At 44.6% G+C, this 25,164-nt stretch overlaps 1 protein-coding gene across 1 annotated transcript in view; it reads right to left on the minus strand.

Moving 5' to 3' along the window:
• Nucleotides 1–10,830: 10,830 nt before the first annotated feature.
• LOC138674339 (beta-1,3-galactosyltransferase 2-like) overlaps nt 10,831–25,164 on the minus strand; it is a 68,547-nt gene continuing 54,213 nt past the window's right edge. Inside the window, exon 2 of the mRNA XM_069762197.1 lies at nt 10,831–13,270. Within this exon, the coding sequence (XP_069618298.1) occupies nt 12,216–13,235 (1,020 nt within the window). The 5' untranslated portion in view covers nt 13,236–13,270 and the 3' untranslated portion in view covers nt 10,831–12,215. The remainder of the gene's footprint in view (nt 13,271–25,164) is intronic.

Raw genomic sequence — 25,164 nt, forward strand, 5'->3', positions numbered from 1 at the left:
CAATACTGACCCCTGTGGTACCCCACTGCTAACCGCTACCCAGTCCGAGTGTGCTCCATTAATAACCACCCTTTGTTTCCTATCCCTGAGCCAGCTCTCAACCCACTTGCACATATTTTCCCCTATCCCCATTATTCTCATTTTATGTATCAACCTTTTGTGTGGCACCGTATCAAAAGCTTTTGAAAAGTCCATATACACTACATCTACTGGGTTCCTATGGTCCGGTCCGGAACTTACCTCTTCATAGAAACTGATCAAATTAGTCTGACATGAACGGTCCCTAGTAAACCCGTGCTGATACTGGGTCATGAGGTTATTCCTCTTCAGATACTCCAGTATAGCGTCCCTTAGAATGCCCTCCAGGATTTTACCCACAGTAGAGGTTAAGCTTACTGGCCTATAATTTCTGAGTTCAGTTTTTGTTCCCTTTTTGAATATTGGCACCACATTTGCTATACGCCAGTCCTGTGGTACAGACCCTGTTATTATGGAGTCTTTAAAGATTAAAAATAATGGTCTATCAATGACTGTACTTAATTCCTGCAGTACTCGAGGGTGTATCCCATCCGGGCCCGGAGATTTGTCAATTTTAGTAATTTTTAGACGCCGCCGCACTTCCTGCTGGGTGTTCTCCAGGTTGCCTTTCCTTAGCTTCAATTTTGAGGCTCTCGTTAAGTAGTTGGTAATATAACACTGCATTAGGCCTACAAGTTGGGTTTGGATTCTAGAAACGGTGTCTGCCGCTCCATGGTGTTCTCTAGGTTGCCTTTCCTGAGCTTCAATCTTGAGGCTCTCATTAAATTGTTTTTAATATAACACTGCATTTGGCCTACTTGTTTTGTTGGCCCTGCTAACGGTGTCTGCCGCTCCTTGCTGTTCTCCTCCACTGAACAAAGCAATGCCGCCTGTTTAGTCCTGTTACCAAGTTTAAACTGCATTTAGCCTACTTTATTATTTGGGCCTCCTGTGTCTGCCACTCATTACAGTTGTCCTCCACTGAACAAAGCAATGCCGCCTGTTTAGTCCTGTTACCAATTTTGAACTGCATTTAGCCTACTTTATTATTTGGGCCTACTAACTGTGTCTGCCACTCATTACAGGTGTCCTCCACTGAACAAAGCAATGCCGCCTGTTTAGTCCTCTTACCAATTTTGAACTGCATTTAGCCTACTTTATTATTTGGGCCTACTAACTGTGTCTGCGACTCATTACAGTTGTCCTCTACTGAACAAAGCAATGCCGCCTGTTTTGTCCTGTTACCAATTTTGAACTGCATTTAGCCTACTTTATTATTTGGGCCTACTAACTGTGTCTGCCACTCATTACAGGTGTCCTCCACTGAACAAAGCAATGCCGCCTGTTTAGTCCTCTTACCAATTTTGAACTGCATTTAGCCTACTTTATTATTTGGGCCTACTAACTGTGTCTGCGACTCATTACAGTTGTCCTCTACTGAACAAAGCAATGCCGCCTGTTTTGTCCTGTTACCAATTTTGAACTGCATTTAGCCTACTTTATTATTTGGGCCTACTAACTGTGTCTGCCACTCATTACAGGTGTCCTCCACTGAACAAAGCAATGCCGCCTGTTTAGTCCTCTTACCAATTTTGAACTGCATTTAGCCTACTTTATTATTTGGGCCTACTAACTGTGTCTGCGACTCATTACAGTTGTCCTCTACTGAACAAAGCAATGCCGCCTGTTTTGTCCTGTTACCAATTTTGAACTGCATTTAGCCTACTTTATTATTTGGGACTATATCTGTGTTTCCTCCTCATCCTGCTCATTGCCCAACCACTGCTAGATGTGTCTGCTGGTACATTGACCCAGACCACTACATTCCCCGTGCACTCTACACAGCCAGAATCTGACCCTGCTGAAAGTCAGGTTCCCCTTCCCGCATACCATACCACCTTACACGGGGACAAAGAGGAAGGTGCAGATGAAAGTGCAGGTTCCTTCATCAGGTGGGGGGGAATAATCGTTGGTGACGTCACTGGCACAGGGCCCCTCATAGTACGCAAAAGTGTCTCTGCCGGTGGGAGGCGTCCCCGCTGTGCAAACACACCGCCGTTCTTTGAGGGGCCCTGTGCCAGTGGCAATACCAACGAGTGGGCCCCCCCTGCTTGCTCAGGATCACAGCACTTGCAAAGTTGAAATACTTACCTCTCCCTGCTCCACTGCCGTGACGTGGTCCACATTTCCTTGGCCCACTAAATACTTGAACCAGCCCTACCCCCCACAACTTTAGCCAAATTACCCCCAATTTCCAATGCCTTACTATTATTATAAAGTAAATTAAGATTGACAAGCTTCAGTAACAAGAATGGATGTTTTTGCCATTAAAATGGGCACTGTAGGTGTTTTCCTGGCCTCCACTCACTGCCGACTATGCTTCCCCATTGACTTGTATTGGGTTTCGTGTTTCGGTCGATCCCCGACTTTTCAAGATAATCGGCCGATTGCACTCGACTCAACTTTTGAGATAGTCGGGTTTCGCAAAACTCGACTCGACCCTAAAAAAGTAAAAGTCGCTCAACCCTACTTCCGAGCTCTCCTATGCGCCCAAACAGTGGTTTACCCCCACATATGGGGTATCAGCGTACTCAGGACAAATTGTACAACAACCTTTGGGGTCCATTTTCTCCTGTAACCCTTGGTAAAATAATACAAATTGGAGCTGAAGTAAATTTTTTGTGAAAAAAAGTTGAATGTTCATTTTCATTTAAACATTCCAAAAATTCCTGTAAAACACCTGAAGGGTTAATAAGCTTCTTGAATGTGGTTTTGAGCACCTTGAGGGGTGCAGTTTTTAGAATGGTGTCACACTTGGGTATTTTCTATCATATAGACCCCTCAAAATGACTTCAAATGTGATGTGGTCCCTAAAAAATATTGGTGTTGTAAAAATGAGAAATTGCTGGTCAACTTTTAACCCGTATAACTCCCTAACAAAAAAAAAAATTTGATTCCAAAATTGTACTGATGTAAAGTAGACATGTGGGAAATGTTACTTATTAATTATTTTGTGTGACATATCTCTGTGATTTAAGGGCATAAAAATTCAAAATTGAAAAATTGCAAAAATTTTCAAAATTTTCGCCAAATTTCCGTTTTTTTCACAAATAAACGCACGTTATATCGAATAAATTTTACCACTATCATGAAGTACAATATATGACGAGAAAACAATGTCAGAATCGCCAAGATCCGTTGAAGCGTTCCAGAGTTATAACCTCATAAAGGGACAGTGGTCAGAATTGTAAAAATTGGCCCGGTCATTAACGTGCAAACCACCCTTGGGGGTAAAGGGGTTAAAAAAATATTAGTGGATTTTCCTGGGCCCATCCAGTATGTGGGTTCCAAGGCGTAATGGGGTTCCTATGACTGACTATGCAGCAGGGCTGGCCTTGCTGCCAATGTGTAAAACAAAGGAGTGCATATTGTGAAGTGGATTTTCAGGGGCCCATCCAGTACGTGGGTTCAAAGGCTTATTGGGGTGCATATGAAGAAGGAAGAAGACTCATGCAGGAGAAACGTACGTAGGGATTCTTTGGTGCCACAGCAGGTCATAGGTAATCACTTTACTTCACTGGCCTTTGCCTATCTCTATTTTGTGACTATTCACTTGACTGATTGCTACTTTTTTGATACTTTTCACCTTTTGTAAATATTTCAGTCACATTACTTTAGCAGAAGTTTTTTTTCATTTCTATTCCTTCTACAAATACCTTGTAACATTGCTGTTGGCGCCATCTCTGGTATATACATATATTTTTACCTTTTGTTTTTGGTATTTATTTTAATTACCTCAATACAAATATTCTTTTAATACATTCCATTTGTAATTTGGTTTATTTACACCTCTTTTTTTTTAAATATGATTTCTGTGCATATGAATTGGTAGCAGGGCAGGCCTTGAATTCAATGCAACACTTTTTCAGGAGTCCCCCCTGGACATCTTATCACAGGGGTATTGTGGTGCGTCGTAATTCTTGGCAGCCCTTCCACTCACAGCCTAGGGTACAACAGCTTAGGAGACCCCCTGTTTAATAATGGCCCTTTAAGAAGATTAATGGCGCCTGATGCACCAGTAAAAATAGGCTCTGTGACTAAGAGTCCCTCCTTCGCAAATGTCTGCTTATGTGTCACACACCACATGGCCAGCTAGGGGGGTTAAATGTTACAATGACATTTCCCAGTGAATGCATTTGTAGTCGTTGAAAGCAATGTTAACCCCTTCATGACCTTGGGATTTTCCGTTTTTTCGTGTTCGTTTTTTGCTCCCCTTCTTCCCAGATGCCATAACTTTTTTATTTTTCTGTCTATTTGGCCATGTGAGGGCTTATTTTTTGTGAAACAAGTTGTACTTTTGAATGACATCATTGGTTTTAGCATGTCGTGTACTAGAAAACGGGAAAAAAAATTCCAAGTGCGGTGAAATTGCAAAAAAAGTGCAATCCCACACTTGTTTTTTGCTTGGCTTTTTTACTAGGTCCACTAAATGCTAACACTGACCTGCCATTATGATTCTCCAGGTCATTACGAGTTCATAGACACCTAACATGACTAGGTTATTTTTTATCTAAGTGGTGAAAAAAAATTCCAAACTTTGCTAAAAAAAAAAAAATTGCGCCATTTTCCGATACCCGTAGCGTCTCCATTTTTCATGATCTGGGGTCGGATGAGGGCTTATTTTTTGCGTGCCGAGCTGGCGTTTTTAATAATAGCATTTTGGTGCAGATACGTTCTGTTGATCGTCCGTTATTGGTGTTTTTATTTTTTTTCTCGCTACGCCGTTTAGCGATCAGGTTAATCCTTTTTTTTATTGATAGGTCGGGCAATTCTGAACGCGGCGATAAGCTGCAACCACTTAATCGGCTCTGCTACATAGCAGCGATCATCAGATCGCTGCTATGCAGCAGAAATGCAGGTATGCTATGAGCGCCGACCACAGGGGGGCGCTCACAGCAGGCCGGCATCAGTAACCATAGAGGTCTCAAGGACCTCTATGGTTACCATTCTGACGTATCGCTGACCTCTGATCATGTGACGGGGTCGGCGATGCGCTCATTTCCGTCCGCACGGCCGGAAGCGCCGGTTAAAAGCCGCTGTCAGTGTTTGACAGCGGCATTTAACTAGTTAATAGCAGCAGGTGAATCATGATTTCACCCGCCGCTATTGCGGGCACATGTCAGCTGTTCAAAACAGCTGACATGTCCCGGCTTTGATGCGGGCTCACCGCCGGAGCCCTGCATCAAAGCGCGGTATCTGACCTCAGACGTGCTATCCCGTCCGAGGTCAGAAAGAGGTTAAAGTTGAAAAACGCTTAAAAAACGCATCTGAACTAAGGCTAAGTGGGAGAGGAAATTTTCGGTCTGGGGTGAAATATTTGGCCTTACAGGCAAGTCATTAACCTGCAATGGATGTACCTTGACATATTTCCAAGCAAAATCTGTTTTGGTTTCTTTTTAATGTGTTTTTCATGGCACCGGGAAGAATGGCCTCTAGCCCAGGCTGACACTGGACGACTGGTTACTGCTGCCTTTCCAGCTTCTGCCATTGTAGCCAGTACTGGGCAGCTGCGAGCAGACTTGTTTGGGACTAAGTCCTGCTCTTTCCTTTCTGAGCATGCCCAGGGCAAGATCTCTCATTGGAGATCAAGGGTCACATGCTTAGATACTGCAGCAAATCCCATTGATCCTTTAGGAAGGTCCTGAAGGGGTTCTTCTGTGGCTGACTCCCATTGGTCCTTCTGGGAAGGTCCTGTTCTTGCTGCAGCTATAAAAGGTTTGCATGGCCACACAACCATGCGCTAGTGTACATTTGGAATCGTGTGTGTTGATGAGTGCAAGTCGTTCTTTAAAATCCCCACCCTTGTGTATGAATGTTCGCAAAAGGTGGATGCTTGCTGTCTAGTGCCCGACTAAGCTGTCAACATAAAGACACACGATACAGTGTCTATTGCTTTAACCGCCAGTGCGGCGCTGTGCACTTATAGAGCGCTTTCCTATCCCAAGTCTGGGTGGTTATTGGTGTCCGCCAATGTGGCACAGCACACACTCTTGTGCTTTAAGTTATATTTTTTGTTACTTTGACACCCCAGTTGCGCTGTCGAGCACAAGTGGTCTGAACGTACTCTAACCCTGTGTCTTGGGATAGAGTCCTGAGACTCCTTGCTTGCGCTCTTGGTGCGGTACTACAGCCCTGTGACGCAACAGGGTTTGCTTCCTTCACACATGGTGAAGTTAACCCGTGTGTGTATCCACATTGTACCGCCATATAGTCCGTCATTACTTTGCAGCAGGTTCCATCTCTGCACGGTGGACCCGGGCTGCGAACGCAACTTATACCATCTCTCTTATAATTTGGTGCGTTCCGCTAGCCCTAACACGTTGCCACGGCCAAAAGCTCCAATGTCCACAGCGATGAAGTGACAGTCCGCATCTGGTATTGCCATGAGCACAACAGAAAAATATTTTTTATAGTTGAAGTACTCCGATCCTGTTCTGGATGGTTTGATAATGCGGATGTGCTTTCCATCCACCGCTCCCAAACAGTTGGGGAAATCACACATACTCCAGAATTTCTCTGCAATTCCCATCCACATTTCCTCGGTGGGTATGGGTATAAACTCATCCCGAAGAACGTTCCACAAAGCCCGGCAGGTGTCCGCAACCATTCCGGACAGGGTGGAAATTCCAAGCTGGTATTGGAAGTGGAGGGATGATAAACTCTCTCCGGTTGCCAGAAATCTGTAATAAAATAAATAAAAAATAAATTACAATCAATTCTATTTATGGTGTTATTCTGCTAAAGACATAAAGGAAAATACAACGAATACATGTCTGACCAACCAAAATTATGACTGGCATTTGTTTAGAATTATTACGTACCTTAGTGTAACCAGCAGACGTTCCTCCGGTGGAATCGCTCTACGGAGCTGGGTGTCCTGTCTCCATATGGATCCTTGGACACGACCAAGCAAATCCCGAAAAGAGTCTTGCGACATCCTGGTATATTCCGGTAATTTGTCCGGCTTGGCATTAAGCTCGCCATATAGCGTGTGATAGGCTCCACAGCTCTCACGTAGTTCGATTATGGGGTGTCGCCAAAAACACCTACGCCGTGTCCTTCTCCATCTTTCACGATTTCTGTGTTGCTCCCAAGCAAACGCACAAGCAAGATGCTTAAATCCAGGTTGAAATAAAAGCTCTCCATGCGAAGATCCATCATGACACAGAATACAGAAGCACACTGTTAAGATTTCAGCAGTCCTAAGGTCTATATATAGATATCCTATAATACACGCCCTCTGTAGTCCCATTGGCGGTGTCTGGTTATCTTGATTTTTCTCCTGTAAAATTTTCCACCATGCGCACAAAAAATGCAAACGCATGACAAAACGCATGGAAAAGCGTGAAAACGCAGCATTTTATAAACCGCATGTGTTCCCACATGCATCTAAAAAATGCTGCGTTTATACGTGTTTCTATGCGTTTTTTCCTGCACTTGCGGATGTGGATTAAACGCTGCGGATTCAAACACAAATGTGAAACTAGCCTAACTTGTCTTTGTTATTTTTCTTGACATACAAATTATTTATGCTGTTGTATAACCATATGTGAATATGATATGTATTGTAGTGTTACATGCTTGCTAACAGTCCTGATTTTTCTACACAGATCTCATGAACCAGACCACAGAAAGGTGTGGTTCATGAGGTTCTGGCATTCAAACCATCCTTGAAAGTGGACATTTGGAGATGAAATTCTGGCTTTTCCCAAGGTCAAACTATTTTTGAATCACTAAATGATAATTAGATTTTAAAGGCATTTAAGTGTGTTACTAACGGTAATGTTAGTGGTCCCAAATCTCTTCAGGTAATTGACCATGTCCTCCCGTGTAGTTCTGGGCTGATTTCTGACCTAATCATCTTTCCCCCATAATATGTTGCATGGAGCCTCAGACCGAGGAAGATTGACAGCAATTTTGTATTTCTTCTATTTTCTAATAATTGTGCTAGCAGTTGTTGCTTTCTCACCAAGCTGCTTACCTATTGTCCTGTAGCATATCCCAACCTTGTGGATGTCTACAATTTTGTCCCTGGTGTCCTTAGACAGCTTTTTGGACTTGGCCATGGTGGAGAGGTTGGAGTTTGATTGATTGTGTGGACAGGTGTCTTTTATACAGGTAACAAGTTCCAACAGGAGCGATTAATACAGGTAATGAGTGCAGAGTTGGAGGCTTCTAAAAAAAAAAACTAACGGTCTGTGAGAGCCAGAATTCTTGTTGCTTTATAGGTGATAAAATACTTACCGTATATACTCGAGTATAAGCCGAGATTTTCAGCCCAAATTTTTGGTCTGAAAGTTCCCCTCTCGGCTTATACTCGAGTCAAGGTGGGTGGCAGGGTCGGCGAGTGAGGGGGAGAGGGCGCTGAGGTATACTTACCTAGTCCCAGCGATCCTGACGCTCCCCCTGCCGTCCCACGGGTCTTCTGTGCTGCAGCTCTTCCCCTCTTCAGCGGTCACGTGGGACCGCTCATTAGAGAAATGAATAGGCGGCTCCACCTCCCATAGGGGTGGAGCCGCATATTCATTCCTCTAATCAGCGGTAACGGTGACCGCTGATAGAGAAAGAAGCTGCGGCACCCGGAGACCGTGGGACAGTATGTCATATTTACCTGTCCCCGTTCCAGCCGCCGGGCACCGCTCCATCTTCCCGGCATCACTCCGCTCCGCTCTGACTGTTCAGGTCAGAGGGCACGATGACGCATATAGTGTGCGCGGCGCCCTCTGGCTGATCAGTCAGTGCGGAGACGCCGGGACCGGACGCCGGAACGAGACGCCGGGAGCTGCAATCAAGAGAGGTGAGTATGGCTTTTTTTTTTTTTATTGCAGCAGCGGCATGGGACAATATGAACGGCGCAGAGCACTATATGGGACAATATGAACGGTGCAGAGCACTATATGGGACAATATGAACGGTGCAGAGCACTATATGGGGCACTACTATGGGACAATATGAACGGTGCAGAGCACTATATGGGACAATATGAACGGTGCAGAGCACTATATGGGGCACTACTATGGGACAATATGAACGGCGCAGAGCACTATATGGGACAATATGAACGGTGCAGAGCACTATATGGGACAATATGAACGGTGCAGAGCACTATATGGGGCACTACTATGGGACAATATGAACGGCACAGAGCACTATATGGGGCACTACTATGGGACAATATGAACGGCGCAGAGCACTATATGGGGCACTACTATGGGACAATATGAACGGTGCACAGCACAAAATGGGGCACTACTATGGGACAATATGAACGGCGCAGAGCACTATATGGGGCACTGCTATGGGACAATATGAACGGCGCAGAGCACTATATGGGGCACTACTATGGGACAATATGAACGGTGCACAGCACAAAATGGGGCACTACTATGGGACAATATGAACGGTGCAGAGCACTATATGGGGCACTACTATGGGACAATATGAACGGTGCAGAGCACTATATGGGGCACTACTATGGGACAATATGAACGGTGCACAGCACAAAATGGGGCACTACTATGGGACAATATGAACGGCGCAGAGCACTATATGGGGCACTACTATGGGACAATATGAACGGCGCAGAGCACTATATGGGGCACTACTATGGGACAATATGAACGGTGCAGAGCACTATATGGGGCACTACTATGGGACAATATGAACGGCGCAGAGCACTATATGGGGCACTACTATGGGACAATATGAATGGTGCAGAGCACTATATGGGGCACTACTATGGGACAATATGAACGGTGCAGAGCACTATATGGGGCACTACTATGGGACAATATGAATGGTGCAGAGCACTATATGGGGCACTACTATGGGACAATATGAACGGTGCAGAGCACTGTATGGGGCACAGACATGGGTCAGTATGAACGGTGCAGAGCACTATATGGGGCACAGATATGAGGGCAGTATGAACGGTGCAGAGCACTATATGGGGCACAGATATGGGGCAGTATGAACAGTGCAGAGCACTATATGGGGCACAGATATGGGGCAGTATGAACGGTGCAGAGCACTATATGGCACAGCTATGGGGCAATAATGAACGGTGCAGAGCACTATATGGCACAGCTATGGGGAAATAATGAACGGTGCAGAGCACTATATGGCACAGCTATGGGGAAATAATGATCTATTTTTATTTTTGAAATTCACCGGTAAATGCTGCATTTCCACCCTAGGCTTATACTCGAGTCAATAGGTTTTCCCAGTTTTTTGTGGCAAAATTAGGGGGGTCGGCTTATACTCGGGTCGGCTTATACTCGAGTATATACGGTATTTCATGCAATAAAATGAAATATAATTATGTAAAAATCATACAATGTGGTTGCCTGTTTTTTAATTTTAGACTCTGTCTCTCACAGGTGAAGTGTATCTACGATAAAAATTACAGTGCTCTCCATTCTTTGTAGGTGGGAAGATTTGCAAAATTGTATCAAATACTTATTTTCCCCACTGTATCTCTACATGGGGTTATCTTCTACTTCATTTTTCTGGACAATGTTTAGTCGAATTTCACTAATGTGTGATGGCCATCCTTGGCTCGCTAGAGGATTATTTGGTGTTGACTTAGCCTAGACCAAATTCTGGAGGAAAGACTGGCAGTATTGCTCCTGAAGTGTACATGCTCAAGCGAAGGCCAACAGTCCTGACTTAATGTAGGTAAAAAACCTCGGAAACAAAAATTACAATGGAGAACAAAGACCTTAATGCAATAAGTGAATATTTTATTATGATCCGGAAGCAAAAGAGGTCCAATGTTTCAGCCAAAAATGGTCCTTATCAAAGAAACAAAAGGCCTAAATCATATTAAATCAAGCAATACAGCAGAATTATCAAAGGATAACATGTAATCAAATGCATTGAGGTATGAGGAATGGACACTTATATTGTAGAGGAGCTGGGTATGAGGTAGGTGCGGCTGTGTGTGCGCCTTGGGAGAAATTACAAGGTCCTGGTGAGTATTTTAGTGCTGGGTATTTAAGTGCAGCCTAGAACAAAGGGACTTCTGGTTGAAGTATAGGAATAGCTGTTAACAGGCCCAAACTTTAGGCCGCCTGCTTTATTCTCCAGCTTTGCAATACGCTAGATCACATAAAGCCCATTGGGCCGTAAAGCATACAGCATTGTAACAACATGCAGACACTACTTTAATACACTACTACACAACATAGTTTACCACAACCATGCAGCAGAGACCCGGGTCCTGTGCAGAAACTTTCTGTGCAAGCTTTGAGTGGTAATAGTCTTGGATACAATGCAGCACAGTATATTGAAGACTCATTAATTCATAGAAGAACAAGCCATTGGGCTTTTATATCTTTGACATTGATAACATGATCATTACATATGAAAAATATGAATTTGTCAAAAGTGTTTTGGATTAGTCGTCGGAGTGCGTGTTAGACAACCAGGGACAGTTTCAGGATATTGTCTGTAGTGGCACCCAGGAGTGCAGGGATGGTCAAAAGAGAATATAAGTTAGGCTAGGTTCACATTTGCGTTGTGCAGTCCGTCTAGTGCATACGCAAACGGACTGCGTTAACGCAATGTCTAAAAAGGGATTGCGTTTAGCGATCGCGCTAGCGCAGATGCCCGATCTGCGCTAGCGAGAACGGACCCAAAAACGCTGCAGACAGCGTTCGAGGTCTGTCAGAAAATAATGGAACATCGCTAACGCATGGCAAAAATGGCATGCGTTAGGGATGCGTTACATACATTGCGGTCAATGGGTGCGCTAACGGATCCGTTACATTGCGTTAGTGGCGCTATGTAACGGATTCCGTCAGCGGACACCCACTAGCGCAATGTGAACCTAGCCTTAGAGAATTTGGCCGCTATGGACTAGGGAGATAGGTGGGTCGAGTAATGATCTCTAGAACTGGGCTCTACATATTGGCCTGGTAAGGAGGGCACCAGCAAAAATCAATCAATGAAATTTGTTCACCACACAGTCACAGTGAAAATACTAGACTTTGTCCACCATTTCTTTTCATTGCATATAAAATGTTAACGGAAATTCAGTAACACTGATGTGCTGGCTATCTATACATGGAGACCCTTTGCCATGTGATGTTTCACGCGGAAACCTCCAATTCCTTGTAAAAAATGTTCCTGCTTTCTTAGCAATTCTGAGATTTCTTAGCTTGAAAGTCTGCCCATATATTCCTTAGCTCTTCGCCAGAATAATCCTGCACTCTGACAACCTTCCTAAATTTGCAGTGGTCATAATTAAGCCTATACGTGATAAATGCACCTTCAGGAGATTCACTAAGGGGAATGTGGAGCTCATACAAACAAATTCCCATAAATGCATCTTCAACGGGGATGACCCTAATTTCTTGTGCCACATCGTAGATTTTTTTTGCCATGTCAAGTGAAAATACATATCCAGCTCCAGAAGCATAGGGTGGGTAGGTGTTATTTGGATAGATTTCCTTAGGTATATACGACTTAGAAGCCTTGTTCCTCACAGCTCCCGAGTTTTTAACTAGGGCTCCTGTCAAGTAATTTGTACGAACTGGTAAGTCTGGATAAAGAACATTATGAATTAAGTAGTCTACATTAAGAAACATGTCACTGTCTACCTTCAAGGCATAGCTGGCAGAAGGACAGAATTTGGTCACCCACTCCATACCCATTAATGTTTTTAGGGTCAAATTGTAATAGGTGTCCATGAAGTCTTCTTGTACAATATCCCCAAAAGTTGAACTTTCCTCTTCTAACAAATCCTGGGTTTGGCTAGAAGCAATATGAGGTAGACCCACAAGAAAAATCTTGACCACCTCAACATCATAAATACTTTCATTACCCCACGTTTCTCGAATTGTGTGTCTAGACTCAAAATCCTGGCACCGAACAAGAATGAATATAACAAGGAAAGGCTTCTTGTTCTTGCACTTTTCCGGTTGATTAATGAGAAACTTGTACGGAAATGGGTACGGAGGAGCCAAGGGGTGCTTGAACGCCGGGTAAGTCAAATTATTCACAGGTTTACTTCTCTCCTGCAATTTTACAGAATCTTCAGTCCATTTGTTGATTATTTTTGTTTGGCTTTTGTAGTACACTAAGTACCCAAACATGAACATAAGGATCAGGAAAAATAAGCTAAAACATTTCTGGAAGCAGATTCGTGCATTCATTTTCTCCTCCAAAGATCAGTACTTCAACAGGATTTCTGTAAAAATGAGAAAAAATATTAAAAACAACACAGAAATAATGATAAAGATATTGACATTAAATGGCATCCTTCTACATTAACCCCTTAACGACCGCCGATACACCTTTTAATGGCGGCAGTTAAGGGTATTTAAACCACAGCGCCGTTAATTAACGGAGCTGTGGAAAAAGTGAATAGCGCCCCCCAGAGTCGGATTTTCTGGGGGGTAGCCAGGACCCCAGAGAACATGATTCGGGGGTTTTTTTACCGACCCCCAGGTTGCGATCGCCGGTAATTAACCGTTTACCGTCGGTCGCAAAAAGAACCCCCGATTTCCCATTTAATTTCTCTGTCCTCCGATGTGATCGCACATCAGAGGACAGAGAAATGGGGTCCCCGATCGCCCCCCGATACTCACCTGTCTCCCCCGGTGCTCCTCGTGGCTACCGATGGGTGCCGTCATCTTGTTACAGCCAAAAAATGGTGGGCGCATGCGCAGTGCGCCCGCTGGCCAGCGCCCGGAAGATCTTTGGGGTCTCGGCTGCCGGGGGTAGCCGAGACCCCAAAGAACATGATCGGGGTCGGTTTTTACCGACCCCTGTTTTGCGATCACCGGTAATTAACTGTTTACCGGGACCGCAAAAAAAAAAAAGCGGTGTGTTATTCTCTGTCCTCTGATGTGATTGCACATCAGAGGACAGAGAAACAGGGGGATTTGGGGACCCTGTTATACTTACCGGTGTCTGTTATGTTTGCTAATGACAGGTGTTATGAAGGCAATCCAGAAACACAGTGTGCTTAGCGATCAGAGCGCACACAGTGATCTGACAAATACCCAAAAATACAAGAACGAGCTCTGAGACGTGGAAACTCTGTAGACTGCACACCTGAACCTATCCTAAACACAACTAAAAGCGGCTGTGGATTGCGCCTAACAACTACCTAGGCAACTCGGCACAGCCTAAGAAACTAGCTAGCCTGAAGATAGAAAAATAGGCCTGACTTGCCCCAGAGAAATTCCCCAAAGGAAAAGGCAGCCCCCCACATATAATGACTGTGAGTAAGATGAAAAGACAAAACGTAGGGATGAAATAGATTCAGCAAAGTGGGGCCCGATATTCTAGGACAGAGCGAGGACAGTAAAGCGAACTTTGCAGTCTACAAAAAACCCTAAAGCAAAACCACGCAAAGGGGGCAAAAAAACCCCACCGTGCCGAACTAACGGCACGGCGGTACACCCTTTGCGTCTCAGAGCTTCCAGCAAAACAAAAGACAAGCTGGACAGAAAAAAAAGCAACAAAAAAGCAAAAAGCACTTAGCTATACAGAGCAGCAGGTCACAGGAACAATCAGGAGAAGCTCAGATCCAACACTGAAACATTGACAAGGAGCAAGGATAGCAGCATCAGGCGGAGTTAAGTAATGAAGCAGTTAACGAGCTCACCAGAACACCTGAGGGAGGAAGCTCAGAAGCTGCAGTACCACTTGTGACCACAGGAGTGAATTCAGCCACAGAATTCACAACAGTACCCCCCCCCCCCTTGAGGAGGGGTCACCGAACCCTCACCAGAGCCCCCAGGCCGACCAGGATGAGCCGCATGAAAGGCACGAACAAGATCGGAAGCATGAACATCAGAGGCAAAAACCCAGGAATTATCTTCCTGAGCATAACCCTTCCATTTAACCAGATACTGGAGTTTCCGTCTAGAAACACGAGAATCCAAAATCTTCTCCACAATATACTCCAATTCCCCCTCCACCAAAACCGGGGCAGGAGGCTCAACAGATGGAACCATAGGTGCCACGTATCTCCGCAACAATGACCTATGGAATACATTATGTATGGAAAAGGAGTCTGGGAGGGTCAAACGAAAAGACACAGGATTGAGAACCTCAGAAATCCTATACGGACCAATAAAACGAGGTTTAAATTTAGGAGAGGAAACCTTCATAGGAATATGACGAGAAGATAACCAAACCAGATCCCCAAAACGAAGTCAGGGACCCACACGGCGTCTGCGATTAGCGAAAAGTTGAGCTTTCTCCTGGGACAAGATCAAATTGTCCACTACCTGAGTCCAGATCTGCTGCAACCTATCCACCATAGAATCCACACCAGGACAGTCCGAAGACTCAACCTGTCCTGAAGAGAAACGAGGATGGAACCCAGAATTGCAAAAAAATGGAGAAACCAAGGTAGCCGAGCTGGCCCGATTATTAAGGGCGAACTCAGCCAACGGCAAAAAAGACACCCAATCATCCTGGTCTGCAGAAACAAAACATCTCAGATATGTTTCCAAGGTCTGATTGGTTCGTTCGGTCTGGCCATTAGTCTGAGGATGGAAAGCCGAGGAAAAGGATAGGTCAATGCCCATCCTACCACAAAAGGCTCGCCAAAACCTTGAAACAAACTGGGAACCTCTGTCAGAAACAATATTCTCAGGAATGCCATGCAACCGAACCACATGCTGAAAGAACAAAGGTACCAAATCAGAGGAGGAAGGCAATTTAGCCAAGGGCACCAGATGGACCATTTTAGAAAAGCGATCACAGACCACCCAAATGACTGACATCTTTTGAGAAACGGGAAGGTCAGAAATGAAATCCATCGAAATATGTGTCCAAGGCCTCTTTGGGACCGGCAAGGGCAAAAGCAACCCACTGGCACGAGAACAGCAGGGCTTAGCCCTAGCACAAATCCCACAGGACTGCACAAAAGTACGTACATCCCGTGACAGAGATGGCCACCAGAAGGATCTAGCCACCAACTCTCTGGTACCAAAGATTCCAGGATGACCAGCCAATACCGAACAATGAAGTTCAGAGATAAGTTTATTAGTCCACCTATCAGGGACGAACAGTTTCTCTGCTGGACAACGATCAGGTTTATTCGCCTGAAATTTTTGCAGCACCCGCCGCAAATCAGGGGAGATGGCAGACACAATGACTCCTTCCTTGAGGATACCCGCTGGCTCAGATAAACCCGGAGAGTCGGGCACAAAACTCCTAGACAGAGCATCCGCCTTCACATTTTTAGAGCCCGGAAGGTACGAAATCACAAAGTCGAAGCGGGCAAAAAATAACGACCAACGGGCCTGTCTAGGATTCAAGCGCTTGGCAGACTCGAGATAAGTCAAGTTCTTATGATCAGTCAATACCACCACGCGATGCTTAGCTCCTTCAAGCCAATGACGCCACTCCTCGAATGCCCACTTCATGGCCAGCAACTCTCGATTGCCCACATCATAATTACGCTCAGCGGGCGAAAACTTCCTAGAAAAGAAAGCACATGGTTTCATCACTGAGCAATCAGAACCTCTCTGTGACAAAACCGCCCCTGCTCCAATCTCAGAAGCATCAACCTCGACCTGGAACGGAAGAGAAACATCTGGCTGACACAACACAGGGGCAGAACAAAAACGACGCTTCAACTCCTGAAAAGCTTCCACAGCAGCAGAAGACCAATTAACCAAATCAGCACCCTTCTTGGTCAAATCGGTCAATGGTTTGGCAATGCTAGAAAAATTACAGATGAAGCGACGATAAAAATTAGCAAAGCCCAGGAACTTTTGCAGACTTTTCAGAGATGTCGGCTGAATCCAATCCTGGATGGCTTGGACCTTAACTGGATCCATCTCAATAGTAGAAGGGGTAAAGATGAACCCCAAAAATGAAACTTTCTGCACACCGAAGAGACACTTTGATCCCTTCACAAACAAAGAGTTAGCACGCAGGACCTGAAAAACCATTCTGACCTGCTTCACATGAGACTCCCAATCATCTGAGAAGATCAAAATGTCATCCAAGTAAACAATCAGGAATTTATCCAGATACTCACGGAAGATGTCATGCATAAAAGACTGAAACACAGATGGAGCATTGGCAAGTCCGAACGGCATCACTAGATACTCAAAATGACCCTCGGGCGTATTGAATGCAGTTTTCCATTCATCTCCTTGCCTGATTCTCACCAGATTATACGCACCACGAAGATCTATCTTAGTGAACCAACTAGCCCCCTTAATCCGAGCAAACAAGTCAGATAACAATGGCAAGGGATACTGAAATTTAACAGTGATCTTATTAAGAAGGCGGTAATCAATACACGGTCTCAGCGAACCATCCTTCTTGGCTACAAAGAAGAACCCTGCTCCCAGTGGTGATGACGATGGGCGAATATGTCCCTTCTCCAGGGATTCCTTCACATAACTGCGCATAGCGGCGTGTTCGGGCACGGATAAATTAAATAATTGACCTTTAGGGAATTTACTACCAGGAATCAAATTGATAGCACAATCACAATCCCTATGCGGAGGTAGAGCATCGGACTTGGGCTCTTCAAATACATCCTGATAATCAGACAAGAACTCTGGGACCTCAGAAGGGGTGGATGACGAAATCGACAAAAATGGAACATCACCATGTACCCCCTGACAACCCCAGCTGGATACCGACATGGAATTCCAATCCAATACTGGATTATGGGTTTGTAGCCATGGCAACCCCAACACGACCACATCATGCAGATTATGCAACACCAGAAAGCGAATAACTTCCTGATGTGCAGGAGCCATGCACATGGTCAGCTGGGCCCAGTATTGAGGTTTATTCTTGGCCAAAGGTGTAGCATCAATTCCTCTCAATGGAATAGGACACCGCAAAGGCTCCAAGAAAAACCCACAACGTTTAGCATAATCCAAATCCATCAGATTCAGGGCAGCGCCCGAATCCACAAACGCCATGACAGAAAACGACGACAAAGAGCATATCAAGGTAATGGACAGAAGGAATTTGGACTGTACAGTACCAATGACGGCAGACCTAGCGGACCGCTTAGTGCGCTTAGGACAATCAGAAATAGCATGAGTGGAATCACCACAGTAGAAACACAGACCATTCAGACGTCTGTATTCCTGCCGTTCAACTCTAGTCATAGTCCTATCGCACTGCATAGGCTCAGGTTTAACCTCAGGCAGTACCGCCAAATGGTGCACAGATTTACGCTCGCGCAAGCGTCGACCGATCTGAATGGCCAAAGACAAAGACTCATTCAAACCAGCAGGCATAGGAAATCCCACCATGACATCCTTAAGAGCCTCAGAGAGACCCTTTCTGAACAAAGCTGCCAGCGCAGATTCATTCCACTGAGTGAGTACTGACCATTTCCTAAATTTCTGACAATATACTTCTATATCATCCTGACCCTGGCACAAAGCCAGCAAATTTTTCTCAGCCTGATCCACTGAATTAGGCTCATCGTACAGCAATCCGAGCGCCAGGAAAAACGCATCGACACTACTCAATGCAGGGTCTCCTGGCGCAAGAGAAAATGCCCAGTCTTGAGGGTCGCCGCGCAAAAAAGAAATAATAATCAAAACCTGTTGAATAGGATTACCAGAAGAATGAGGTTTCAAGGCCAGAAATAGCTTACAATTATTTTTGAAACTTAGAAACTTAGTTCTATCTCCAAAAAACAAATCAGGAATAGGAATTCTTGGTTCTAACATAGATTTCTGATCAATAGTATCTTGAATTTTTTGTACATTTATAACGAGATTATCCATTGAAGAGCACAGACCCTGAATATCCATGTCCACACCTGTGTCCAGAATCACCCAAATGTCTAGGGGAAAAAAAAAGAAGTGAACACAGAGCAGAAAAAAAAAAAAAAATGATGTCAGAACTTTTTCTTTCCCTCTATTGAGAATCATTAGTTTGGCTCCTTGTACTGTTATGTTTGCTAATGACAGGTGTTATGAAGGCAATCCAGAAACACAGTGTACTTAGCGATCAGAGCGCACACAGTGATCTGACAAATACCCAAAAATACAAGAACGAGCTCTGAGACGTGGAAACTCTGTAGACTGCACACCTGAACCTATCCTAAACACAACTAAAAGCGGCTGTGGATTGCGCCTAACAACTACCTAGGCAACTCGGCACAGCCTAAGAAACTAGCTAGCCTGAAGATAGAAAAATAGGCCTGACTTGCCCCAGAGAAATTCCCCAAAGGAAAAGGCAGCCCCCCACATATAATGACTGTGAGTAAGATGAAAAGACAAAACGTAGGGATGAAATAGATTCAGCAAAGTGGGGCCCGATATTCTAGGACAGAGCGAGGACAGTAAAGCGAACTTTGCAGTCTACAAAAAACCCTAAAGCAAAACCACGCAAAGGGGGCAAAAAAAACCCACCGTGCTGAACTAACGGCACGGCGGTACACCCTTTGCGTCTCAGAGCTTCCAGCAAAACAAAAGACAAGCTGGACAGAAAAAAAAGCAACAAAAAAGCAAAAAGCACTTAGCTATACAGAGCAGCAGGTCACAGGAACAATCAGGAGAAGCTCAGATCCAACACTGAAACATTGACAAGGAGCAAGGATAGCAGCATCAGGCGGAGTTAAGTAATGAAGCAGTTAACGAGCTCACCAGAACACCTGAGGGAGGAAGCTCAGAAGCTGCAGTACCACTTGTGACCACAGGAGTGAATTCAGCCACAGAATTCACAACAGGTGTCCCTGGATCCTCCTGCGTCCCCTCCTGCCCACCAGCTTCTTCATCTGCCATGAACTGCCGGCCTGCAGCTAGATGAGTTTTGGCTAAAATTAGGGTTAGGGTTAGGGTTGGGGCTAAATTTAGGGTTAGGGTTGGGGCTAAATTTAGGGTTAGGGTTAGGGCTAGGGTTAGAGCTAGGGTTAGGCTTCTTTCACACTTGCGTCGGTACCGGGCCGTCGCAATGCATCGGTCCGACGTACCGACGCACGTTGTGAAAATTGTGCACAACGTGGGCAGCGGATTCAGTTTTTCAATGCATCCGCTGCCCAGTCTATGTCATGGGTAGGAGGCGGAGTTACAGCCGCACATGCGCGGTCGGAAATGGCAGACGCGACGTACAAAAAAACATTACATTGAACTTTTTTGTGATGACGGTCTGCCAAAACACATCGGATCCAGTGCACGACGGACGCAACGTGTGGTGTTACGAACTGGTGGTTTAGGAGCAACATGGGACGAGCTCTGAAGGAGGTGGTACCTGTACTGACCGCAGTTCCTAAGCTTAACACAACACTAGAAGTAGCCGTGGAATGTTCCTGTCACTCCCTAGACATCTCGTCACAGCCGGAGAACTAACTACCCCTAAAGATAGAAATAGGAAAGCTATCTTGCCTCAGAGAAAATCCCCAAAGGATAGACAGCCCCCCACAAATAATGACTGTGAGTGGAGAGGGAAATGACATACATAGAATGAAACCAAGATGTAGCAAAGGAGGCCAGTCTACCTAGATAGATAGCACAGGACAGAATACTGTGCGGTCAGTATTAAAAAAACTAGAAAAATCCACCACAGAGTTTACAAAAATCTCCACACCTGACTAAAGGTGTGGAGGGTAAATCTGCTTCCCAGAGCTTCCAGCTTAACTGAATAAATCCATACTGACAAGCTGGACAAAAAACATAGAATGTACAGAACAATTAAGTCCACAGCATGTGGACAGAAAAGAGAAAAAAAAGGACTTATCTTTGCTGAACTGGTCAGGATATCAGGGAAATCCAAGCAGAGATGTGAATCCAACCAGGAACCATTGACCAGTGGCACAAGCTGAAGGAAAGAGCCAGGCTAAATAGCCGAGCAGAATAGACAATCAGTGGAAGCAGCTGCTGACTGCTAAATCCAAGGAGCAGCCATTCCACTTAAAACCACCGGAGGGAGCCCAAGAGCGGAATTCACAACAGTGTGGCCATCCGTCACAATCCGTCGGCAATACAAGTCTATGGGCGAAAAATGCATCCTGCGGGCATATTTGCAGGATCCGTTTTTTGTGCAAAACGATGGATTGCAACGGATGCCATACAACGCAAGTGTGAAAGTAGCCCTAGGGCTAGGGTTAGGGTTGGGGCTAAAGTTATGGTTAGGGTTGGGGCTAAATGTAGGGTTAGGGTTAGGGTTGGGGCTAAAGTTAGGGTTAGGGTTGGGGCTAAAGTTAGGGCTAGGGTTGGGGCTAAAGTTAGGGCTAGGGTTGCGGCTAAAGTGAGGGTTAGAGTTGGGATAAGGGTTAGGGTTTGGATTAGGGTTGGCATTAGGGTTACGTTTGGGATGAGGGTTAGGTTTGGGATTAGGGTTAAGGTTTGGATTGAGATTAGGGTTAGGGGTGTATTGGGATTAGGGTTAGGTTTGAGGTTAGGGTTGAGATTAAGATTAGGGGTGTGTTGGATTTAGGGTTTTGATTAGGGTTATGCTTAGTGTTGAGATTAGGGTTGTTTTGGGGTTAGAGTTGTGAATATTGTTAGGTTTGTGATTAGGATTATGGATCGGGTTGGGATTAGGGTTAGGGGTGTGTTGGGGTTAGGTTTGGAGTTAGAATTGGGGGGTTTCCACAGTTTAGGTACATCAGGGGGTCTCCAAACACGACAGCCAATTTTGCGCTCAAAAAGTCAAATGGTGCTCCCTCCCTTCTGAGCTCTGCCGTGCGCCCAAACAGTGGTTTACCCACACATATGGGGCATCAGCGTACTCGGGATAAATTGGACAACAAGTTTTGGGGTCCAATTTCTCCTGTTACCTTTGTGAAAATAAAATCTTGGGGGCTAAAAAAATCTTTTTTTGTGGAAAAAAAAATATTTTTTATTTTCACGACTCTGCATTATAAACTTCTGTGAAGCACTTGGGCATTTAAAGTTCTCACCACACATCTAAATAAGTTCCTTGGGGGGTCTAGTTTCATAAATGGAGTCATTTGTGGGGGGTTTCTACTGTTTAGGTACATCAGGGGCTCTGCAAATGCAACATAACGCCCGCAGACCATTCTATCAAAGTCTGCATTCCAAAACGGCGCTCCTTCCCTTCCGAGCTCTGCCGTGCGCCCAAACACTGGTCCCCCCACACATGGGGTACCAGAATACTCAGGACAAATTGGACAAAAACTTTTGGGGTCCAATTTCTCTTGTTACCCTTGTGAAAATAAAAAACTTGGGGCTAAAAAATCTTTTTTGTGGAAAAAAAAAAATTATTTTCACGACTCTGCATTATAAACTTCTGTGAAGCACTTGGGCATTCAAACATCTCACCACACATCTAGATAAGTTCCTTGGGGGGTTTAGTTTCCAAAATGGGGTCACGTGTGGGGGGTTTCTACTGTTTAGGTAAATCAGGGGCTCTGCAACTGCAACATAACGCCCGCAGACCATTCTATCAAAGTCTGCATTCCAAAACGGCGCTCCTTCCCTTCCGAGCTCTACCATGCACAAACAGTGGTTTACCCCCACATATGGGGTATCAGCCTACTCAGCATAAATTGCACAATACATTTTGGGGTCCAATTTCTCCTGTTACCCTTGTGAAAGTATAAATTTGGGGGTGAAAAGATCATTTTTGTGGAAAGAATATTAATTTTTTTATTTTCATGGCTCTACATTATAAACTTCTGTGAAGCAGTTGGGGGTTCATAGTGCTTACCACACATCTAGATAAGCTCTTTGGGGGGGTCTAGTTTCCAAAATGGGGTTACTTTTGGGGGATGTTTTGCTACTGTTTAGGTACATCAGGAGCTCTGCAAATGCAACATGATACCCGCAGACCATCCCATCAAAGTCTACATTCCAAGTGGCGGTCCTTCTCTTCTGAGCCCCGATGGGTGCCCAAATAGTGCCCCCCCCCCACATATGGGGTTTCAGTGTACTCAGGACAAACTGGTGAACAGATTTTGGTGTCCAATGTCTCCTGTTACCCTTGAGAAAATAAAAAATTGCAGGCTAAAAATCATTTTTGAGGAAAAAAAAGGATTTTTTATTTTCACGGCTCTACTTTATAAATTTCTGTGAAGCACTTGGGGGTTTAAAGTGCTCACCACACATCTAGATAAGTTCCTTAAGGGGTCTACTTTCCAAAATGGTGTCACTTGTGGGGGGTTTCCACTGTTTAGGCACATCAGGGGCTCTCCAAACGCAACATTGTGTCCAATCTCAATTCCATCCAATTCTACATTGAAAAAGTAAAACGGCGCTCCTTCTCTTCCAAGCTCTGTGGTGCGCCCAAACAGTGGTTTACCCCCATATATGGGGTAGTGTATTCAGAAGAAATTGCACAACAAAATTTCTGGTTACATTTCTGTTTTTACACTTGTGAAAATTTAAAAAAATGGTTCTGAAGTAAAATGTTTGCAAAAAAAGTTAAATGTTCATTTTTTCCTTCCACATTGTTTTAGTTCCTGTGAAGCACGTAAAGGGTTAATAAACTTCTTGAATGTGGTTTTGAGCACCTTTGCAGTTTTTAGAATGGTGTCACACTTGGTTATTTTCTATCATATAGACCCCTCAAAATGACTTCAAATGTGATGTGGTCCCTAAAAAAAATGGTGTTGCAAAAATGAGAAATTGCTGGTCAACTTTTAACCCTTATAACTCCCTAACAAAAAAAAATTTGGTTCCAAAATTGTGCTGATGTAAAGTAAACATGTGGGAAATTTTATTTATTAACTATTTTTTGTGACATATCTCTCTAATTTAAGGGCATAAAAATACAAAGTTTGAAAATTGCCAAATTTTAAAAATTTTCTCCATATTTCCATTTTTTTCATAAATAATCGCAAGTAATATCGAAGAAATGTTACCAATAACAAGAAGTACAATATGTCTCGAAAATACAATCTCAGAATCAGCGGGATCCGTTAAAGCGTTCCAGAGTTATAACCTCATAAAGTGACAATGGTCAGAATTGTAAAAATTGGCTTGGTCATTAAGTACCAAATTGGCTCTGTCACTAAGGGGTTAATTATATTCCCACCATGTATATAATTATGAGAATTAACCAGAGGCCTGAATGCAGAATCTGGAATATTTTCCATAGTCCACCATTTGTCAGTGATGTAACTTGAAATTGTTGAGCCTCAACACAAAAATTTGACATTTCTAAAGAGTTTCCTCATCATGAGAAGGTCTTTATTAGTGATAAGTAGTGTTGAGGATTCTGATACTGCAAATATCGGGTATCGGCCGATATTCGCTGTATCGGAATTCCGATAAAGAGTTCCGATATTTTTGCGATATCGGATACCGGAATCAGAAGTTCCTATAGTGCAATGATGCACTATAATGGAGTGTGGGCGGTGCGTGGGTGGAGACTGTGTGTGTGTGCAGGTGGAGTCTGTGTGTGACTGTGGGGGGGTCTGTGCGTGCCTGCTGGGGGTCTGTGCGGCGTGCCGGGGCTCTGTGCATGTGTGCCGGGGCTCTGTGCGGCGTGCCGGGGCTCTGTGCGGTTTGTCGGGGCTCTGTGCGGCGTGCGGGGCTCTGTGCATGTCTGCTGGGGCTCTGTGCGGCGTGTGGGACTCTGTGCGGCGTGCCAGGGCTCTGTGCAGCGTGCCGGGGCTCTGTGCGGGCTGCCGGGGCTCTGTGCCTGTGTGCAGGCATCGTCCGATGGGACTACAAGTCCCAGTGGACGATGCCTACTACAGTGACAGTGATTGACACATTAGCCAATGATGGGACAGTAAAAAAAACATACATGCTACATACATACTACATACATACTACATACATACATACTACACACATGCTACATACATGCTACATGCATACTACATACATACATACTACATACATGCTACATACTTACTACATAAATACTATACATACATACTACATACATACTAAATACATGCTACATACATGCTACATACATGCTACATACATGCTACATATATGCTACATACACATATACTACATACATACATACATACTACATACATGCTACATATGGAGTGCCCCCAGACGCAGGGCCGCGGGGTACTCGGTACCGGTCCTCTCTGTCTCGGTTCTGGGGTTGTCACGGTGGCTGGACTCGGTCCATGACCCTGCTAAGGGGCGTCCAATGAAAGGGTGATGAAAGTTTGTCAAGGGTTCGTGACGCCACCTGTGGTGT

The sequence above is a fragment of the Ranitomeya imitator genome, chromosome 4 (genome assembly GCF_032444005.1).
Source record: "Ranitomeya imitator isolate aRanImi1 chromosome 4, aRanImi1.pri, whole genome shotgun sequence".
In the NCBI taxonomy this organism is placed as follows: domain Eukaryota; kingdom Metazoa; phylum Chordata; class Amphibia; order Anura; family Dendrobatidae; genus Ranitomeya; species Ranitomeya imitator.